General features: G+C 36.4%; 1 protein-coding gene across 1 annotated transcript in view; it reads left to right on the top strand.

Annotated features, from left to right (window-relative positions):
* The window catches only part of DNAJC1 (DnaJ heat shock protein family (Hsp40) member C1), a 103,477-nt gene that overhangs the window by 59,484 nt on the left and 28,359 nt on the right, over nt 1–15,634 (top strand). Inside the window, exon 8 of the mRNA XM_065831081.2 lies at nt 8,157–8,323. Coding sequence (XP_065687153.1) covers nt 8,157–8,323 — 167 coding nt within the window. The remainder of the gene's footprint in view (nt 1–8,156; nt 8,324–15,634) is intronic.

Genomic DNA, 15,634 nt, shown 5'->3' with positions numbered 1-15,634 from the left:
TGGTGTGTGGCCCCATGTCTGCCAGCTGACCCAACGTCACTCGTGTGCTCATCAGTCTCACTGGCCGGCATCCTGCCCTCCCATGGCAGACCTGCTGGCAGGATTGAAAGTGACCACCTGGAAATAGCAGAGGCTGAAATCTGGCACGGATTCAATTTGGTCAGCCATAGCAGTGCTATGGCTGGACAGCAGAATGAGCTGTCGGTTAACTTTCTTTAAAAGAAATAAGGCTCTCAAGAGAAGAACAAGACATGCATCTATGTTAGTGTAGACAAAAAGAAGTATAATTTTTTTCCTGAAGCTTGCATGCAAAGCATCTCTTGAATGTGTTTATTTCATTATATTGTTCTTCTGCGCTGTCACTTCACAATTAGCATAGAAAGGTTGTAAATCACCAAATGTGCATTTTGTTTGTCCCCTTCTTAAGTTTAGAAACCATCCGTGGAATGTGAGTTCTTAATAACAGTTCCATCTATCTAATTGAGTAAATGTATCTCATGCAGATTAGCAATAGCTGGTTTACAGTGCTTGTTTTTTCATGACCTAATTGCTAGTTTACCCCCACGTCTATCTGTTTTCCTGCTGAAATAGCACAATATTCTGTAGGTGGCTTGAATTAAACCAGAGAAGGGTACTGGAGGAGGAAAATATAATTTGTGAAGTAGGAAAGAGAGGACAGTATTGAGATGTCATTAAAGTGCTATATTTGGTAAGAAGTGTGAAAAAGCACTTTCTTGGTGAGTCAATATTACGCACAATTTTGATTTAATTTTCTGGCAGTTTTGCAGTGGTTCTTATAACTTCTCAAGCCATTCAAAACTGTCATTACTATCTTAGTAAAATATAGCAACTGTACAACTTTACCTTACAAAAAACGTAGCGACTTACAATACAGACCTTATGTTTTTAGGAAATGTGGTTTTGTATGGAATTACAGAGACTGGAGTGCTTTATGTAGAAAAATAGAAACGGTTTGCTGTATATTTTCTAATGCCCTTGAAAGTACTTCAATTAATAAATGCTCTGTTAACTTCTGCCTGTCCCGTAGTGTCACACATGCATGTAATTCCTGCATTAGAGAATGATTCTGTAACAATAAATAGCCCTGTTCTTCATAGTCATAGGATGTAAAAAAGAACATTTATTAGCTGAACTGAGTAGCCATTAGACTGAGATAACTTAGGTATACATTGTCAGGACAGATGACTACCAGTTTTGAAACTTAAATTGCCAGGTTTGAGTAGTTACCAAGACAAATTCTAGCAGTTCTACTGTTCCTTTTCTTGCATGGAATACTTCTTTCAACCACATCCATTGTGGGGGAAAATGCATCTATTTCTCATTCTTTATACTTAGCCTTGGTAGTTCTCTTACTTTCTGTTCTTATGTTTGTTTTTCCTGACCTTCCATATGAACACTTAAATTTATATTTAAAATATGCCTTTTGAAAGAAGTAGCACCTATTGCAAGTGAACTCTTCACTGGCATCCCAGTTACCGAACATATTTGCATTGTATATCCAGACTTCTTGCCCTGATGCACAAGGTGTCTGGAACAGTCCATGGCAAGCAACTGTTTTGTTTCTATTTATAAACCATGTTGAAAGGTACTTAGTTGTTTTGATTATTTTCTCACCCCCATCATTCAGGGTTTAACTGAAATACAAAGTTACCAGCCCCATGGCTGCATTCCAAGCCGGCTTTCTGTATTGGGGTTTTATGATGATATCTATAGTGGTATTTCTATCTCTGTAAAAGGCCTTATAGTAAGACGTGTCTTAGCTAAGTGCCTGTGGTGAAAAATCCAGAGCAGTAGTGAAACCTTCAATACATTTGATTGTTTTGTTAGGCTTGGTGGCTCTCCCTTTCCAGACAGTGTGGAATATAGCATGTTGCTTGAGTAGCTTTTTGTATTGTTTCATGAAACTTAGGGGTAGAAGACATCAGTGGAAAATAGTGATTCTCGTGGCTTGTCTGGTTTGACTTGTACCAGTGATGCACTTTCGCATCTTTTTATGCAAGAGAGAATATTGATCAGAAAACCTTGAGGTGCCTTCTGGTTTTCATGGTTTGTTCAGACAGTTAATTTTACTGTTGTATAGTTATAACTTAATTTCAAGATGGCTTTCTGTAGCTGTAGCTTTCAGTTGTTCATTATTAGCATTTTTCTGTGCTTAAAAAAAAAGAAGTTTTATTTAGCTGGAGGTTTTCTTTTTGTAAAGCATTTCTTTAGCCTCTGGATTTTCTGTACTCTAGTTTTCCAATGTAGCTGTAAGTGTTGGACACTGGGTTTGTGTATAGTGTTCTAATGTTTGTCATCTTCTGATTATAAAATCATGTTTCTTCTATAATTGCTGTTCTGTTTAACAGAATCATAGGTTACCTTAGTTCCCATTGCACTCACAGCTCATTTCAGATCATTTGTTCACCATAACTTACATCAAAGGTTCCTGTCACACAGTGCAGATGTGGCATAAGTTGCTTAACCAAGTAATTCTCAAAAATGCTTTTGATTTTATTGGTCCCAGACTGCCAGCGAGTCCATGTTCCTACTTGTTCCTGTACTTTCCTCTTCACTACAAACCATTTTGACCCAATTCTTATGTAGTCTAGCACTATACTGAAGGTGTCTTTACGTTTACTTCCAAATAGTTGATAAATATCTTAGAAACTGTGTTTAGCATTGATCCCTGCCAAAATGAACTGATGATTTGCTGACAGGCATGTTTGGAGAAAATTCATATATTGCATGCTTTTTTTGGTCAGCATGGGTATGAAAGTTCTGATCACTTAATTGTTACTTCTGAAGCCTAATTATGGCAAACTAAGTATCATCTGTTTCACTGATTGTTTTGGCAGGCCTTCTGGAAGGAGTGGGAACTTGCAAGCTCATGTGTTTTTTCCAGTTGTTTCAACTAGGCTATATATGCTTCCCCCTGCAAAACTTCCTTCAGATTTTGTGAAAAATATTGCACTAATATACAGTGTCACAAGGTTCATTTGAAAGAGGTGTGTGTGTTTCATTATGTGTTTGTTGGAAGGCAAATTAGCTTTCAGGTATGGAAGGTTTATTTCTAACTCTTTCATATTGTGGGCATGAGGGATTATGGGGTAAGAGGAAGTTTTGGAGTGGGTAGATACTCAGAGAAAAAAATGAAAGACATCAAACCCTACAGCATGTGAGGAGATTTTTGTAGTTGAGGATATATGCATCACTGAGTATGTTTCTAGTCAGTTTATTCAAAAAACCCCCTGCTTCTAGGTCTCATTATAGCAAACGTATATATCTGTTTCCAACTTGTGATGCATTCATATAATCCCATTGGCTTTGTTATGAGTACAGAAGTGTTTGGGGTTTTTTTAAAGCATATGAGTGTTTGCCCCGTATTTGCGTTAATATTGAATATCATTTGCTCCATTTTTTCAATGGACTGTCAAAACCTTACTTTTCCAGACTTCTGGGTCTCTTGTTTTCTATCTGACTGTGTTGCTGTACATGGAAGTGAGGTTTTTTCTGTCATGTTTTAAATGAATTTTAATGCTGTAAATGCTTTGTTTATCTTTCCTACTTACATAGGTAAGTGAACAACATTGAAAAAAAGCAAACCTCAGTGCAGCATCTTACTGACTTGCCAAAAGGATGTTTGCTATCTACCTCTGTATGTGATTGTATTTCTTGCTTATCAATGCATGAGATACCAGTCAGTCTGTCCTTTTTAATTCTGTGATTTTCAAGACATCACTGTCTTTTTTGACCATATTTTCTGTGAATTCTTGTTCATGCTTTAATCTTTGAAGCCTGGCAGGGAGAGGGAGCTCCAGCTTGATGTGTTATACTTTCTTTGCAGAAGTTCAGCACTTGTTTTTGTTTTGGTCATTTTTTTTCCTGTGAAAAATTCTCTTCTTTCTTTACATTTGTATCAGCTGGCAGGACCTCTGATATTTATTATGGAAAAAGCACCACCATTTCATTACATGGCTCTTGATCCAAAATGCTACCTGGTTCTTATCTTCTAAAAATGACAGCTGATATATCTTAAAGCAAATAACTGTTAGCCAGATACTATTAATTCTGCAACTGATTAATTTAATGTAGTAACAAGGTGGAAGGACTAATGAGGAAGGTTAAAGTATTGCTTATGTGAAGGTAATTCATCAAACTTCAAAATCTGGATCATGGCACCATAAACTAGTAAAATGTTTAGCCACTACTGGAATAGTTCTGGAGGCCTTTAGAAATGTAAAGTACTGTACTGGTAAGAGAGTTAGCTAATTGTTACGTGTTAAAGTCTAGGGATCCAGTTATGGGTGTGCCTAAATGCTCTCCAAACATAGAGGGCAAGTTGTATCTCTCTCTTTTTTTTTTTTTTTTTTTTTTTTTTTAAACTCTAAGTTGTTAGATACACAATCAAATTTAATCTTCTGGGAAATAACTTGATAGTTCTAAAGGTGGAAAATACTCATAGAAAAATTAGTATCCTGGCAGTATAAATTCAGCAAATGATAAAATTTCTTCTGCTACAGAAGGACTAGAACTCTGTAGAAGTCATAACTCATGTAAAATACTGATCACTTTGCACTTTGGTAGGTATCAAACAATTTCCATGGTGCTTACTGTCTCCGATTATCCATTTCTGCTGTTATCTGTTTTTCTTCTATCTAATAAACTACAAAAGTTACTACACTGTAATTTGGCAAATGGAATCCCTAATGTTCCCAGAAAATAGTAGCGAGATTAAGCTCTTGCATTTATTCAACTGAGCTTGAAGGCAGGCTCTGGTGTCACCAAGACTGTTTCTCTCCACTGCATTTAGTTGTGTGAGCACCAGTAACTTGGGTCAAAGATAAGGTCTGCTGAGTATTGGTGTGCATAGGGCACAGTGGTCTGATCATGCCTCCAGTGGACAGCGAGTAGGCTGGCACTAAACTGGGAAGAACATGTGAAATCTTTTTCTATATGTTTTTCCTGCATTTCAGTTAGGTTTATACGCAACAATATTACAACAATATCTGAGACTGGAGGAGAAAAATACATTTTTAAGCCTCTTTTGTTATAGTAGATGGCCACATATTCTAAACCCAGCACCATTAGAAGATGACTCTTAAGTGTCACACAAGACTTGTGTTTCAGAACTCTGAATCGCAGCTGCAGTTGTCAGCACCATCAAACACATCCTTGCTTCAGATTGTGGTGGTGATAGCAGCACCAGCTTTGTGCCTGACTGTCAAGCTTTAGCAGATGTAGGATTCAGCTGTCTGGGCATCATCTACTATTTGGAAAACCTGATCCTTGTTCCCTTCGGCGGAAAGCACCAGGTCAGGCTGGAAGTGTCTTTTGAACTGCTGTTTGAATTGCTGACAATGAAAATATAACCTGGAAAGAGGATTTCTGTTGTTCAGGAGAAATAGTGATCTGTATTGCTTTCTCCATCTCCACCTGAAAGAACATCAGTACTTGACTGCCTTCAGTTGAGGCATCATTACCTCTGAACATAACTTCTGAACTTCTGCTATCTAAAATCCTTTATGAAGTTACTGTTAAACAACTTTTATGTGCTTTTGTATTCTAAGAAGTGGCTTTCAAAAATTCTGAGGTGAAGCTGTTCTCAGCGTGTTATTGGGAGCCCTATGTCAAAGGTTCTGTGACTTAATTCTATTTTTTTAATTTAATACAACAGCCATCGTGGTATGTAAGGGATATGCTGAGCTCCTTCCTTCATGTTTTTGTATGTGCACAGGAGACAGTAGAGACAGTTTTTTTAATTCTGGTTGAGTGCTTGTTTGAGATTGTACAGTCGTGTTCTCTAGGTGGGATTTCTCGTTCCTTTGATAGTCAGCAAACCGCAAGGTGTCTTATCTATGTTAGGTCTTCATCTCTCACTTAACTGGCAGAATAAAGCCTAGACAATGTCTTCGATACCTCATCTGAAAGTGGGGTGCAGTGCCTTCTGGAGATACTGTTACAGAATTAGTTCTAAAACTACAGAAAGAGTCTAGATGACCTATTTGCAGGCAATTTTTAAATGTTAGTTAGATGCATTCAGGCTCTAATGGCATATTTTGAGATGGAAAGTTAGTAAACAGCTGGTGGGGTGCAAGATACAGGAAAATACAGCTGTCTCAGTGTGTCTCCATTGTTAAATAATTCCAAGTGAACACATGCAGTGCGCTTGATTATTTTGCAGGACTGAAATGCCATAGTGGAAATTGTCATTTAGAATATTTTTGCCCAGTGTATGTGTTTGCAGTAAATAGCTGGTGAAGCCATTGTTACTTATCCTTGCAAATCTTCACTCTGACTACAGAAGCTGTTACATATGGCAACTTTCAAGAAAAATTAGATAATGGTTAATAAATGTGATTTGGTCATAAAATTACCTTTTGAAATAGAGAAGAATAATTTTGGAACAGTATTGTCTTTAATAACATCTCAGCAATAAGAGAAATGCTGGTTAAGGTGTTTGGGCTTTGTGTTGGATTTAGGGGATCATATGTAATTTAATCATATTTGCTATGCATACCTGTAGAAGGATGCTTTAAAACATACAGATACAAGTCTTTGTTTAATATTTCATTTATTGAGAGTAATTTGACCATTACAAGCAAAGTCAGAGATTTTTCACTAAAAGAGGTCTCTGAACAATGTATGTTTAGAAGTTTAAAAGCCTGTTCAGTCATTCTGTTAGCTTTCAACATTTGTTTGGATTTCCTGGTCTTTTTGGACTTCTGAAAGTTGTTATGAAACTGTTCTCTCTCCATTTATGCTTTTCTGAAGTATTCAGTTCCTAGGAGTTTGTCAAGTCCGTTGAGTCTTTTAATTGTTCTGTTCCTGTACATATAGCCTTAAGAGAAGGCATTCTGCATCAGAGTCTGCAGGGAACAGTCCTTCTATCCTCTTTAGGATTTTTATTTTTTTAAAATAATGTTTTAATGAAAAACAGATGTTTCTTCTCTGGTGCTCAGAGAAGTATTATGGCATGACTGCACAGGCAGAGGAGCTGATCTGACAGCCCACTGCTGCTGAGAAGTGTTGGTTCTCCTTTTCCTTGCCCACAACCTTTAAAAGACTTGAATTCTGTCTTTTCGTTTGAGTACAAAGGAGTAATTTTCTACTAGATTAGTGAATTGAATGTTTGCTAAGTGGTTGCATGACTGTCAAAGCACAAATAGAAGAGAGAAGAGCACATAAGCACACAGTGGAGAGTGGAAAGGTGGAGGCGGAGTAGAACGTTCCTCTTTGGGCTGCAGTCAGCCATTAGATCAGCTCTCGCTTTAGTAGGATCCTTAGGAGCATCCAGTTACTGTGAATACAGCATATTTTTAAAACTATGAGGAAAAACCAGGAGTCCCACTTGGTATACCTCAGGTTTCTGGGTGCTTTCTGAGTGTTCAAGATTTTCTGATCGTCATCCTCTTGTCTTCCCTAAAGTTCTGGGAATTTTCAATCAATCTTAAATCTTTCTTTTGAGATCTTCCTGTATAGATGACGTATAGATAAGTCTTCAGTTGCTGGGGTTTAGGTTGTTGTTGTTGTCCCTCCTTCCTGTCCCATAAGTTTGCTGCTCACGTTTAATACCATTTGAACAACAGAAAGAGCAGAAAACAGTGATCAGATTGAGAAATTAGGCCCAACATTTAAATTTTCCTTAATCTTAAGTGCTAGAACAGAGCTATTTGTAGTTACAGAAATCTGAGAACAGAGAAGCTATCTATTTACTCAGAAGCTTTTATGCAGCACAGCTGACCATACAGCAATACAAGATTGTCTAAAATTCACCTTTCTACCTTTGCCGGTTTCTTTGAAGCCAGCTGGACTTTCAAAATCTTTTAACAACTCCCTATGCTTTTGCCTGAACTAATCTAAATTGCCAGCAGTGACGAGACCTAACTGTGTTTTTGAGGGGCTCCTCATTTGCCTCTTTAAGGCATAGTTCAGATAGAGGAGGAGCTAAGTAGGTGCATTGCTATTTACTTTTCATAAAAATAAAATTACTGTGCGAAACTCTGAATTCTCTCTTCAAAAAGAAATTGAAGCCCCTTCTTTAGTGGAAATTTTAATATAAGATTAAGAGTTGAGGAAGTAAGCCTGCTTCTGAATTATACTTCTCTGCAGTATTAGTAGCATTATTTTTTCTTCTTTTTTTTACTTTTTTATAGAGGAAAAGAAACCTAAAGTCAAGAAACCAAAACCAGAGTTCCCTGTATACACAGTTCTGAAGTCAAGTGCATATGTACCATCTTATGATCATGGAGCTTCAATTGAAGAGATTGAGGAACAGATGGATGATTGGTTGGGAGGCAGAAACAAAACACAAAAAAAGAAGGTAAGTTCAAAATATTTCATGTTGTTATATACTTTAAATGTTGATTCATTTGCTTGCCTCTTAAGAAAATGTAATATTCTATGTATACCACCACAATATTCATATATCATGAAGTCTAGAGAAGTATTAATTGTCAGGCAGACATAATGGAAAAGATTATATTGATGTTCAATGTGTAATTTGTGTAATGATACTGGAAATGTTGTTCTAATAGGATGTTGTTGACTAAAATATATGAAAGCTCTCTATGGTTTCTAATATAAATACTACTCTTGTTCATTAGAAATTAGTAGAACATAATGCTGTCAGGTTATATGAGGCTTGGTTCTTTCTCTTAATTGCAGTTAATAACATTTTGCTTGCAAGAAGAGATTATTCTCTATTAAAAAAAAAAAAAAAGGCAAAGGGAAAAGAAAGAAGAAACCTTTGCTTCTTAATATCCAGATGTAGAATCTATTGATTATGGAACTGCAGAAAAGTCTTAACAGTTTGACTTAAGCCTATTGTTAAGGTTCTTTCTACTTAGCAGTAAAGGTTGTTAGTGGCTGTTAGTGTAATTATCTTCTGGTAAATTTTATTAAAACATACTGGCTTGAAAATATGACAGAAGAAATGTTCTAACTTGGTCTCCTAACTTGAAAATCTGCCTTGCTTGGAAGACTGAGATGAGAAGAATGGTGTCTATGGAGTGGAGTTAGGGCAAGACATTGACTTCAGTGTCAAAATAGTGAAAGAAATTCCTGCTGTCATTTGTTTGATTTCTCTGTGCTGCAGATTTGCTTTCTCCTTAGTTGTTTTCAAGCCTGTGGAAAAATACTCCCTTCTGTTTTTAACTGGACCTAAAATTTTTACTAAAATAATTTGATTTTTGCATAACCTGTTTAATCATCTGCCACTATTGGATTCCGAAGCTTCATGGCTTCCCAGTTGTCAGTTTTCTCTTGCTGTTACTTTTATCTTTCTGTATTATTTAGTACATCTGCATTATGTTTACTTTTATGTCTCTGTAACAAACCTGTTCTGCAAATATGCTTAGCTTTTGACTTCTCTGGAAGGGATTGACACTCTAAATCCTTAAACAATGGAGCGTATTTTCACACACTTAGAGGAAAGCAGGAACTCAAGTCCTTAATTCGGTAGCTGAGTTGCCTGGGAGTTCAGAGCACAGGTACAGTCATTGCTCTGTTTACCTTCACTCAAGAGGTGCCTGTGGATTGGATTCCTGTTTGTTGCATCTCTGTGCACCAGCTTTGCTTACCAGGCCTTGTGGGCAAACAAAGGAGAAAAGATGTATGTTTGTTCACAGTAGCTTGACTATCTGGATCCCCAAATTCACCTTCTTCTCTGATGGGAATTGTCTGTCTTTGGATATCTATGAAAATGAATGAATTGGATAAGACTGAGTCTATTCCATCTTTAATTTCACACCTCCTACACAATAGAAGTTGTGTCTTCAGAGATACTGCTAAGAGAACAAGTTGGAGGTACATTCTTTCAGGAACAGGAGTCACAGCGATTAAAACTTAACAAAGAAAGCGTAATAATTAAAAAGTAAGTAACGGGTTTTTTTCCTATGCTTACACCTGGAGGTTCAGTATTGCATTTCGTAAATTTGATCCATGAGTTCTGTTACAAATGTGATTAACATTTTAGGGACAAGCAGGCAATTTGCAGGTGTACTGTCTGAGTAAAGTGTTTGACCTGAACAAACTGTGATGAGGTCTGCTTCCTTTCCTTGACAGCTAATGCATTACCAGAATGCAACATCAACATTTAATACAGTAGTGGAGAGAAACAGATTTATAAACTGCACAGAGAAAGAGAGAATATGCATTACTGGCTCTAGTAGCCTGTAGGAGCCATTTGTATGTCAATACGAGGATGTCTGTATTATATGATTTGTAATAAGCTCATTGGGAAAATGATTCTACCACAAGTTAATTGTTCCTAACTGTCATTTGACACGTTTTCCATTTTAGAAAGATGACTTTTGCTTCACTACACATTGTAGATATGAACTGGGACAGCATCCCTCTTCTACCTCCCTCTTCTGTTTCTTGCATGGACATGCAAGTGGTGCGTAATATTCACCTCTCAGTTCTGCTCGTTTTTGTTAAAAGTTACTCTTTCATAAATCATTTTGCCATGAGGCTTTTTCTCGGGATTGTCATGTATGACTCATGAGAAAGCTTGTTAGCATTTTTGGTTCTTTTCTTTTGTGATAGGTCAGGGATGTGGACTGTGTACAGTCAATCCGACTGGAGCGCAGTTATCCATGGGGAAAGATCAAAGTAGTTTGATAAAATAGTACGTTACTATGTCGTCCATCCAGAAATAAGGAAGGGGAGTTGCTGTCCCTGATGTTGGTATCCTGAGTGTAGGTGATTACAATTCATTTCATGTTGTTCATGAGCAGCTTTGCACTGTAGTCATTTGTACTTTAGGAGGTGCCTGTAATCTGTGGACTAGTGTTTTGGAAGTGCTGTACCATGCAGAGTGCCCAGTTTGGTAAAAATGTAGATTGCATTCAGCGCTTAGGTTGAAGTCAGTCCCTGTGATTTTTTTATTTTTATTTTTTAAATACATGGTGACGTGTGAATGCTCAGGTTCCTTTCATTTTGGGGTTGTTGTGGCTTTTTTTTCTTTTCTTTTCTTTTTTTTTTTTTTTTTTTTTTTGGTGGGGGGTTTCTTGGTGTGTGTGTTTGCTTGGTGTTTGTTCCTGTAAGCTGTTTACTAATGTTTCTTCCACTTTGGAAGAGTACATTTGTGCTCTTTAGAAGAGTACAGTTGGAAGTCTGAGGTTATACATTTAGATGCATCAATGCTGTATAAAAGAAAAACTATGATTTTTATTTTGTTCCATCTGCAACTGGAATATGAATATTTTTTCTGACAGATATTAATCTAGGAAGTAACATTATCATAGACTGAATAGCTCTGAAAAGTAGATAAGTAGATTTGCGAACATGGAGAAGACTCAGAACTACCTGACTCACTGTTGTTTCATTAAGCTTACTTAAGAGCTCTACATTTTATTTGTAGAACAATAGTTTGGCTTTAGGTTTGCAGAAAAGTAAAATAGCGATTTTCTTTGTAAAATAAGTATTAATAATTATTGATGATAACTGGAATTCTGTATTTGTAAAGAATAAAAGGTTATTTGTGTTCTGTTAAGGGTTTGATGGATTTAAAATTGGTGGTTTCAGAGGACAGTTTCCTGGGCTCCAAAAATAAATAAATAAATAAAATCACTTTTGTTTTGTTTGCTGATATTTTCAGTATGTCTGATAAGTCAGGAGGTATAGGAATAAGGTGCAACTTGACAAAAGTTAAACTGTTGGATACTGTAACTGAATAGAAGAAAAAGGTAAATGTTGATGTAAAGAAATAGGTCAAGAGGAACTGGGCAGAGAGGCTGGAATTGAAGTAATGATCTGGGGATATCTTTGGAATAAAATGAGTAATTTGCTTCAGTATTTATTGAAGAAGATCTTGAAACTAAAGGCTAAAGAAAATTGCTTGGAGATGAGAATTAACATCTCTGATGGGGAGATCAAGTTTTAATCTCAAATTTAGAAGACTCTGTAGGCTGATCCTCACCACAAAATTCATTAAAATATCCTCCTTACTGAAGAGCAGATGTTGTCATTTTCAAGAAGGAAAAAAAATATGTACCATTGTCACCCTACTAAGTGACCTAACTGTCAATTCAAAATGAAATAGCAGCAATGTAAAACTATGTGAAAAACAATAGAAAACGCAGTTTGGGAGTACCAGTGTGATTTGGGATTGGTCTACTAATTTTTATTTATAGTTGCTTAGAAACATTTGGATTTTTTCTGTCTGGTATCTGAATATGATATGAAAGATATTAATGTACTGTTGATTACTTCTTCCATAGTGTTTAACTCTTGAAGTAGATAAGGAACAGACCATAGAGAAGAAAACAGCTTCATTTTTAGGCAAGGTGAAATGATCTACCAAGGGATGTAGAAAGAGGAGTGTTTCCTGATTTTTTCATAAGGTTACACAGCTGGCTGAAAATGTGCTTACAGTGTAGTAAAGTTATTCTTCTGTCTTGGTTTGAGAGCACGCTAAGTTTACATCCATAAGGGGCTTGTCTTGCTGTGTTGTTACTCTCTACTTAGAAATGAATATTAAAAGAAAATTAGCTATTGGGAGACATTCAGATGATATTTAGTATTACAGAAATGAGATGTAATTTTCCTACATCTTTCTGCAGCAGTGATCCATCCACCTTAAGGACTCTCTGTAGTTTTGATGACTGCACTTTCCAGAAAGAAAGAAAATTAGCAGGAATACCCAGTCAACAATCAAAAGAAATTTAGAAAGTCATATTTATGAGGAATTGTTAAATAGATGGAGTTTTAGACCAGAAGAGGGAAGCTGTTGGGGAATAACTGAATGCATAATTTTTCCAGGCTCTTTTAGATAAAGCGATAATAATTTATTGTTGCTTACTACCTTTCATAAATTTGGAGAGAAAGAAATATTGAAATTAATTGGAGCCAGGATGTTTAAATTCAGATTTGGGAGCACATGTAGGGGGAATGCATAACTAGAGCATGTTACCTAGACCATTTATGAAACCTTTCTTTGACCATTTATCCTGTTCTTAAACTCCATTTATTGAAAGTAGTGTGAGGCGACTGAATTGTATTTGAGAGCATGGAAATGATGCAAGGAGACTCTTGAGGCTTTCTTTCTATATAGGAAATCATATACTTACCTGGCAGCAAATCACATATTCATGTAGCACTGTTTACACTATTCAGCTGGGGGAAATTACTAAAAGCTCATTCTCATACTAATAACAAAACTCTTCAAAGCAAGTACTGAAAAAAATTATTTCTAAAATTATTTTTATTTTGTCACCGAATGTTTGTACTCCCAGATTAGATTTTTCAAGTTGTTAAGAGGGGTTAAGTAGCTTAATTTACTTAACTTGAGCTTCTGATTTTTTTTTTTCTTTATCTGTCACCAAAAATTGACTGGAAAAAGTGTTCTGTGTATGCTTGTTAGGAATTAAGGGAATTTAAGGGGGAATGTTATCATGGGCTTCCTTCTAGGTTGCGTTATTTTGTGGCCTGCATTTGTTGTTAAGTTGTATGGCTTTGTAGTCGCTTAACCATTTACTTTCCTATTATGTGGAGCTGGAAGAAAGAAGAGCAACTTGTTAGAGGACATGTTTTGTTACATCTGATCTTGTTCTGTCCTTTCCACAAATATTCATGCGAGAATATATGTATTTACAATTTCTGGAATAATTCTATTGATGAATCATGGCCAGGTAATTTCTCTCCCAGTGGGTTTTCTCTCATATTCTTTGTTCTGATTTGATTTTACGTGATTTGTGACACACATTGTTTTCATGAGAGTTCATTGTTTATGTGAATAATGTTGTTGTTGCATGAATATCTTGGGCCTTGAGGTATCAAGGGGAGATATATTGTTGTCATCAGTGCGACCAGGATTATAATTCCTTTTGGTTTATAGATTGCTCATCTTCTTCCACTGGAATCTCCTGTTCGTTCCATATAATTATTTGACTCATTCGTCTCTGAAGATAGAGTTCCAAGTTGTACCTCAATGAGGGTTGAATACTTTTGACCTTTTGATATTTGCTTGCTCTGTAAAGGGGAGATAAAGGTGGGGAAAGACAGTGCCTGATCCCTTCCAGCTGGACCAGATGTATGGATAGAAAATCATGTTTCTCATTATTTTTGTTTTTCATCTGTCCTGCGGCACTTCTTGGCATTTGGGTGTTTTTGATATTGCAGGAGCACCTGGCTTGATTTTACTGAAGCAGGAGTAGTAAAAACTATTTTTGTGCACAGAGCTTGGGAAGCTTAAATGGATCTCCTACATTTAGTACACTTTACTTTTTTGCTCTTAAATTAGGATTATTAAAAATACCATGTAACAAAAGTACACATAAGCGTTGTTTTTACACAGTTTATTAGGAGATGTCTGGAAACATATTATAGTAGTTACCAATTGTAGTTTTTCCGATTGTTGGACTGTAGGCAGTGGTCATCTTTTACTGAACTCTTTTCTGGTTAAAATGCAGTTTGTGTTGTTATGTTTCTCAACCTGGGCCATCAAAGCACTGTGTTTCATAGATAGGATATTGGTAACTGTGTGAGATTTTTAATCATGAAGGATTTATTTGAAGGCTGGCTGTGGAACAACGATACAAAGTAAGTTAGTTTTAAATGTCTCTGCTTTATAACATTAGAAGGCAAAATGCTCTACAAATGCTAAATTATTAATTTGTTAGTTTAAAAAGTATAGCTTTGACAATTAAATCTTAATCATTTTATGATCTTGCGCATTTCGTAATTGCCAGCTAGCCTGCCACCTGCTCTTTTCTGACTTGAATCTTCCCACATCTGTGCTGCTTTGAAATCCGAGTATGCTTTTTCTTTAGTAGCAAATAACATGGTGCTTCTTCTAATCAGACGTCTTATGACAGATTACCTGAATACAGTTTCCAGGCTTTTAAAAAATGTTAATTCCTTAAGCAAGCAGTTTGTATCTTTACAGGATTAAGGTGCAGCGTAAATGAGATGCTTTAATAAATTGGTCTTCAAGGGGAAGGGTTATTCTGTTTTAGTGTGCCACCTGAGGTCATCCAGTTTTGAAATAACTTAATTTTCTTTTTCTAAGAAGTGAAACAAATATGGTATCTGAAAAGTATGTCTGTATTTTAAATCTTTTATTTCTGGGACAGGTACAAATAAGGAACTAGCAGTCTGAGGTTCCTCCCGGTGTCCTGGCAGTGGTGTGTCTGGAATGGTTGCTGTAGGTCGAGAAAGTAAATCACTCTGTGTGCCCGTTGGATTGGAGGCTGTATATTGAGACTGCCAGCAACCATACCTGTTAGCGTCACTTATGAAGCTGTTCACTAGGAGCTCGTCTAAGCTCATAATACATTTTAACCTGAGCTCCAAACTCTCATCAAATGGTGATGACTTTGAGTCACTATTGATCTGGGCTATATTGAATTTAGTAACCCTGAGGTGAAAATCTGAGTATGCTATTACCAAACTCTTCAGCAATATAGCGTCACTGAAAAGATACTTCATTTTTTAAAAAACATCCAAAAATCTCCATTAGAGTGGCACTGAAAGTGTTAACTTGAAAGACTCCAGGCTTTCCTATGGTTTATTGTGCTGTGTTTCACGACAAATGTGGACTCAGCCTGAGTAGAATGTTGGCTTTTGTATTTTAAAATAACTCCACAGTTTATGTGCTATAGGTAACTCCTACAGGAAACTTTATTTATTC

The sequence above is a fragment of the Patagioenas fasciata genome, chromosome 2 (genome assembly GCF_037038585.1).
Source record: "Patagioenas fasciata isolate bPatFas1 chromosome 2, bPatFas1.hap1, whole genome shotgun sequence".
Taxonomy (NCBI): Eukaryota; Metazoa; Chordata; class Aves; order Columbiformes; family Columbidae; genus Patagioenas; species Patagioenas fasciata.
Note: the sequence above shows the minus strand (reverse complement) of the source record. Positions and strands in the feature narration are given on the sequence as shown.